General features: G+C 45.8%; 1 protein-coding gene across 1 annotated transcript; it reads right to left on the bottom strand.

The window, feature by feature from the left end:
- Positions 1-566: 566 nt before the first annotated feature.
- On the bottom strand, positions 567-4,346 carry LOC149435764 (uncharacterized). Its single transcript, XM_089662457.1, has one exon. The coding sequence runs from the start codon at positions 3,798-3,800 to the stop codon at positions 2,541-2,543; it is 1,260 nt and encodes a 419-aa protein (XP_089518583.1). The 5' UTR covers positions 3,801-4,346; the 3' UTR covers positions 567-2,540.
- Positions 4,347-6,446: the final 2,100 nt, after the last annotated feature.

Here is a 6,446-nt window from a genome sequence, read left to right on the forward strand (position 1 = left end):
TCTGGGCACCTACAGCAGCACAGTTCTGATTTAAGCTATCCTGTATGCATAGACAAAACTTTTTTCTTCATTTTGGATAAAGTAGGAACAGGATAAAACTCCTGCCAGGTTGTCCCTGTCCCCACAAGGGAGATTCACCTTCTCCATCCTGGCAATCATTGTCACAAATACAAAAAGTAATGTAAAAGCTAAAGATTTACAGTTGTCACCAGAAAAAAAGGTGGGGGGGGGGGTGGGATCTACCTCTTTATCCAGTCTTCTTTCTGTTGACAGCTTCCTAAGAAGGGCATTTCCATTACTTTTGGAGATTTCGTCTAACTTCTTGTTGCTTCTCCAGAAAGTAAAGAGAAATCTTCCCAACAGGATGCAGACAACAAAAAATAACTACCAGTGGCTTCAACCCTTCCTGCACTATTCAAAACTAAAAAAAAAAAAAAAATACTAAAAAAAACACTACTTGCCATTCCTAAGTCATTATAAATTAATATAAGTCATATGTTGTCCCATTGAAGTTGATAAAAATAAAATTTTTGGCAAGACAGACACATATACAAAGAGACAATGCATTGGATGATTCCTTTACTAAACATTGCTGGTTAAACATGGTAAACGGGGTATCAATTCAACATGCGGATTATCTTCCCTTGGTCTAGGTAAATTTTAGGTAAATTGAGTTTTAAAAAAATCATTCAAATGATCTAAATAACAATTATATAAGAGAAATGATAGAAATGACTGTAATGTAATCTAAAAAGTTGTCATTAACTGAGATCTGGAACCTGCTCGTCCTCGTGGTGGCCGGTGTTTCCCCCAGGAGTTTGGGCTTAGCTGCATGCAGTTGGGGTGCAGTAGAGGATTCTGCAAAGTCTGTGCATGTAGGTGACCTTCATCAGGGCTGCATGTATACAGCAAAGATGCAACAGAGTCTGTGGGTGGTGCTCAGGTGCAGGGGAGGCTGTATGCTCAGCAAAGATGCAGCAAAGTCCAATGGTGTAGGTGAGATTCAGCAAGGCTGTGGGTGCTGCTGGGGTACAGTGGCGGCTTGGGTGGATCAGAGATGCATCAAAGTCCAAGGCCGAGAGTGAGATACAGCAGAGTGGTGTGTGCAGTGAAATGCAATATTGTCTGGTTGCTGCTGGAGTTCAGTGGAGGCTTTGGGTTCAGCAAAGAGTCAGCAAAATCCAAAGGTGTAGGTGATATGCAGCAGGGTTGTGTGTGCAGCATATATGCAACAGAGTCTTTGGGTGCTGCTAGGGTGCAGCAAAGTTTCAGGTGCAGTGAAGTTGCAGCAAAGTCCAAAGGTGTAGGTGAGATTCAGGAAGGCTGCACGTGCAGCAGAGTCCGTGGGTGCTGCTGGGGTACAGTGGCGACTTGGGTGGAGCAAAGATGCATCAAAGTCCAAGGCCGTAGGTGAGATGCAGCGAGGACGCAGGTGCAGCAGAAATGCATTAATGTCTGCGGATGCTGCAGGAGTGCAGTGGAGGCTTCAGGTGCAGGAGAGGTTCAGCAGAGGTACAAGCAATCTATGGGTGCTGCAGGACTAATCATCGGGCACTGCAGGGGCTAGGCACAGGTATTACTCAGAAAGCATAGGTAGCTCAGGGGAACAAGAGTAATATACACTTTAGTCACTCAAGACTGTGGAGGCTCCTAGCTCAAGTGGTGACAGTGCATCCTACTCAGATATAATTTTGGGAAGTCTCATGCCACGTTTCATATAGCACTTTATGTTATTCAACACTGACTTGACTTCTGTCTCACTAGTAGAATTGATTACAGTGTTCGGATCCTTCACAATATCTACGTACTTCTGTGCCTCACATTTGGTTAGGCATTCGTATTTGTTTCAGCAAAGATGCAGCAAAGTCCAATGGTGTAGGTGAGATTCAGCAAGGCTATGGGTGCTGCTGGGGTACAGTGGCGGCTTGGGTGGATCAGAGATGCATCAAAGTCCAAGGCCGAGAGTGAGATACAGCAGAGTGGTGTGTGCAGTGAAATGCAATATTGTCTGGTTGCTGCTGGAGTTCAGTGGAGGCTTTGGGTTCAGCAAAGATTCAGCAAAATCCAAAGGTGTAGGTGATATGCAGCAGGGTTGTGTGTGCAGCATATATGCAACAGAGTCTTTGGGTGCTGCTAGGGTGCAGCAAAGTTTCAAGTGCAGTGAAGTTGCAGCAAAGTCCAATGGTGTAGGTGAGATTCAGCAAGGCTGTGGGTGCTGCTGGGGTAGAGTGGCAACTTGGGTGGAGCAAAGATGCATCAAAGTCCAAGGCCGTAGGTGAGATGCAGCGAGGACGCAGGTGCAGCAGAAATGCATTAATGTCTGCGGATGCTGCAGGAGTGCAGTGGAGGCTTCAGGTGCAGGAGAGGTTCAGCAGAGGTACAAGCAATCTATGGGTGCTGCAGGACTAATCATCGGGCACTGCAGGGGCTAGGCACAGGTATTACTCAGAAAGCATAGGTAGCTCAGGGGAACAAGAGTAATATACACTTTAGTCACTCAAGACTGTGGAGGCTCCACGCTCAAGTGGTGACAGCGCATCCTACTCAGATATAATTTTGGGAAGTCTCATGCCACGTTTCATATAGTACTTTATGTTATTCAACACTGTATTGTATGTAACCTTGACTTTTGTCTCACTAGTAGAATTGATTACAGTGTTCGGATCCTTCACAATATCTACGTACTTCTGTGCCTCACATTTGGTTAGGCATTCGTATTTGTTTCCCAAATATGGTTCGTCACCATCACAAGCAGTCAGATTTCCCTGAAGATCTTTTATAGGGATCTCCAGCCGACCTTCATCAGGAAGATGGAATGCAAATATCACATGGTTCCACACACTGAAGATTTTATGAACGCAGTAGCCATCTCTGATATAATAGTCACAGCTTTTGTAACATTGTTTCCTGACATGGCCATCTTCAAGAATTTCCACACTGAGAGTATCGGAGGTGGACTCTGGTCTCCAGTATAATGTGCCATCCATCCAGTACACAAAGGGCAGAGGATCAGAGCTTCCCTGGACAATGGGCACATCTGGGAAATCATTGAACTTGCTTGTAGAAGGACTGTGGACTACAATATAATGGGCAATCTCCTGCTTAAAGATTTCAGTTTTCAGAATCTTCAGCTGTGGCTCTTCACCCCCGCAGTGCTGATCTTTGTAAATTCCCAGAAGGTCGGACAATTGGAAAGAGAACCTGAAGTTGCCAAAACGGGAAGCTTCCCTAAAAGCTGGCGAGTTGGCAAACGTTTCCTTTATTTCTGTTTCAAATCTCTGAGCATCTGAAGGGGAAGTCATCCTTACATTATCGTATGCCTCGCCGTTTGCAATCTCTGTGTCATTTGAAGAAATTTTCGCACTCCAGAATATTAGGTCATCAAATTTTTTTCCAGGGCTAGATTCTTCAGGCTCTAGACTGACATTTCCTTGGTTATTGTCCCCAGCGTTGGCTTTAAAACCTTCTTCACAAATTTTAAACACTGAGAACAAACTGGTGACATGCTGTAGTTCAGAGATTGGCATTGATACCTGCATATGCTGAAAATGATGATCTTTCACCCTCTCGAGTGTTTCTTTTAGCTTTTTCTCATGAACTTTGAGCCGATTAGCAGTCAATTTGGTGGAAATATCGTTAATAGACAAAAACTGTCCGAGTACAAAAGAGCAATCTATTCCTTTTGAGCTCTTGCCTGCCTGCAGCTCTACATTCTCAATGTTCATAGAAACTGGTGCCTCTGCCGTAACTGGTGCCTCTGCCGTAACTGGTGCCTCTGCCGTAGCTGGTGCCTCTGCCATAACTGGTGCCTATGCCATAGCTGGTGCCTCTGCCGTAGCTGGTGCCTCTGCCATAACTGGTGCCTCTGCCATAACTGGTGCCTCTGCCATAGCTGGTGCCTCTGCCGTAGCTGGTGCCTCTGCCATAACTGGTGCCTCTGCCGTAGCTGGTGCCTCTGCCGTAACTGGTGCCTCTGCCGTAGCTGGTGCCTCTGCCATAACTGGTGCCTCTGCCATAACTGGTGCCTCTGCCGTAGCTGGTGCCTCTGCCATAACTGGTGCCTCTGCCGTAACTGGTGCCTCTGCCGTAGCTGGTGCCTCTGCCATAACTGGTGCCTCTGCCGTAGCTGGTGCCTCTGCCGTAACTGGTGCCTCTGCCGTAGCTGGTGCCTCTGCCGTAACTGGTGCCTCTGCCGTAGCTGGTGCCTCTGCCGTAGCTGGTGCCTCTGCCGTAGCTGGTGCCTGTGCCGTAGCTGGTGCCTGTGCCGTAGCTGGTGCCTCTGCCGTAGCTGATGCCTCCACACTCCAGAGTCTGTTCCTTGTCCTTCCTTTCTTTAGAGTGTTAGAGCTGTAGGCAGTGCGATGGAATATAAATGATGATAGGAAGGCCAACCCTACACCCAGGTTTCCACAACAGAAACACAACTGAAAGTAAGATAACATACTTCAGAGCTTCTCCAGAAGATAATGAGTGTCTACCATTGGAGGAAATATATCCCATGACTCGCTTAACCCCTCGCTCTCCAGAGGATTTACCCCCGGTCCTGACCAGGCCATTTTTTGCGTCACGGCACTGCGCTAGTTTAACTGAAAATTGCATGGTCATGCAATACTGTTTATCAATTAAATATATGTCCTTTTTTCCACACCAATAGAGCTTTCTTTTGGTGGTATTTGATCACTTCCAGGGTTTTTTTTGCACTATAAACAAAAAAAAAGACAGAACATTTTGAAAAAATTTATATTTTCTAATTTCTGTCATAAAAAATATCCAATAAACTCAAATGTGGGCATACATTTAGGCCAAAATTTATTTTTCTACATGTCTTTGGTAAAAAAAAATCCAAATAACTGCATACTAATTGGTCTGTGTGAAAGTTATAGCATCTACAAACTATGGTATAGATACTGGATTTTAGTTTCTTTTTAGTTTGCTTTTACTTTCTGACTGCCTATCACATTTCTTGAGGTGCTAAAATACCAGGACAGTACAAACACCCCCAAATACCAGGATAGTACAAACACCCCCAAATACCAGGATAGTACAAACACCCCCAAATACCAGGATAGTACAAACACCCCCAAATACCAGGACAGTACAAACACCCCCAAATACCAGGACAGTACAAACACCCCCAAATACCAGGACAGTACAAACACCTCCAAATACCAGGATAGTACAAACACCCCCAAATACCAGGACAGTACAAACACCCCCCCAAATACCAGGATAGTACAAACACCCCCAAATACCAGGACAGTACAAACACCCCCAAATACCAGGACAGTACAAACACCCCCAAATACCAGGACAGTACAAACACCCCCAAATACCAGGACAGTACAAACACCTCCAAATACCAGGATAGTACAAACACCCCCAAATACCAGGACAGTACAAACACCCCCCCAAATACCAGGATAGTACAAACACCCCCAAATACCAGGACAGTACAAACACCCCCCCAAATACCAGGATAGTACAAACACCCCCAAATACCAGGACAGTACAAACACCCCCAAATACCAGGACAGTACAAACACCCCCAAATACCAGGATAGTACAAACACCCCCAAATACCAGGACAGTACAAACACCCCCAAATACCAGGACAGTACAAACACCCCCAAATACCAGGACAGTACAGACACCCCCAAATACCAGGACAGTACAAACACCCCCAAATACCAGGATAGTACAAACACCCCCAAATACCAGGACAGTACAAACACCCCCAAATACCAGGATAGTACAAACACCCCCAAATTACCCCTTTTTGGAAAGTAGACACCCTAAGCTATCTGCTGAGAGGCATATTGAGTCCATGGAAGGTTTTTTTTTTTTTTTTTTCAGTGATTGAAATATGCCAAAAACATTTTTTTGTTACACAAAGTTGTCACTTAAATGATATATTGCTCACACAGGCCATGGATATATGTGGAATTACACCCCAAAATACATTCTGCTACTTCTACCGAGTATGGGGATACCACATGTGTGAGACTTTTTGGGACCCTAGCCACATACAGCGGCCCGGAATCCAATTACCACTTTGAAAGCCTGAAGATGTGTAACTTCCTCATTTCACTTCCTCACTACCTATCACAGTTTTGGTGACCCTGAAATGCCAGGATAGCTCCAGCACCCCCCCATGACCCCTTTTTGGAAAGTAGACACCCCAAAGACTTTATTGACTTTTTTCATGTGCACTCCTGAACGCCCGATCGGTGTGCAACAAGCTTACCGCCATCCACGACCTCTTTGTTTCCCGCTCCCTCAACCTCCTAGCGATTACGGAAACCTGGATCCAGCCCACTGACTCTACCTCCCCTGCTGCACTCTCCTTCGGTGGTCTCACCTGGACCCACTCACCCAGGCCTAACGGTCGTAAAGGTGGTGGGGTTGGTCTGCTCCTGTCACCGCAGAGCACCTTCCGAGTCCTCCCA

The sequence above is a fragment of the Staurois parvus genome, unplaced genomic scaffold, assembly GCF_062004578.1.
Source record: "Staurois parvus isolate SC_StPar_1 unplaced genomic scaffold, SC_StPar_1.0 ptg001478l, whole genome shotgun sequence".
NCBI lineage: Eukaryota > Metazoa > Chordata > Amphibia > Anura > Ranidae > Staurois > Staurois parvus.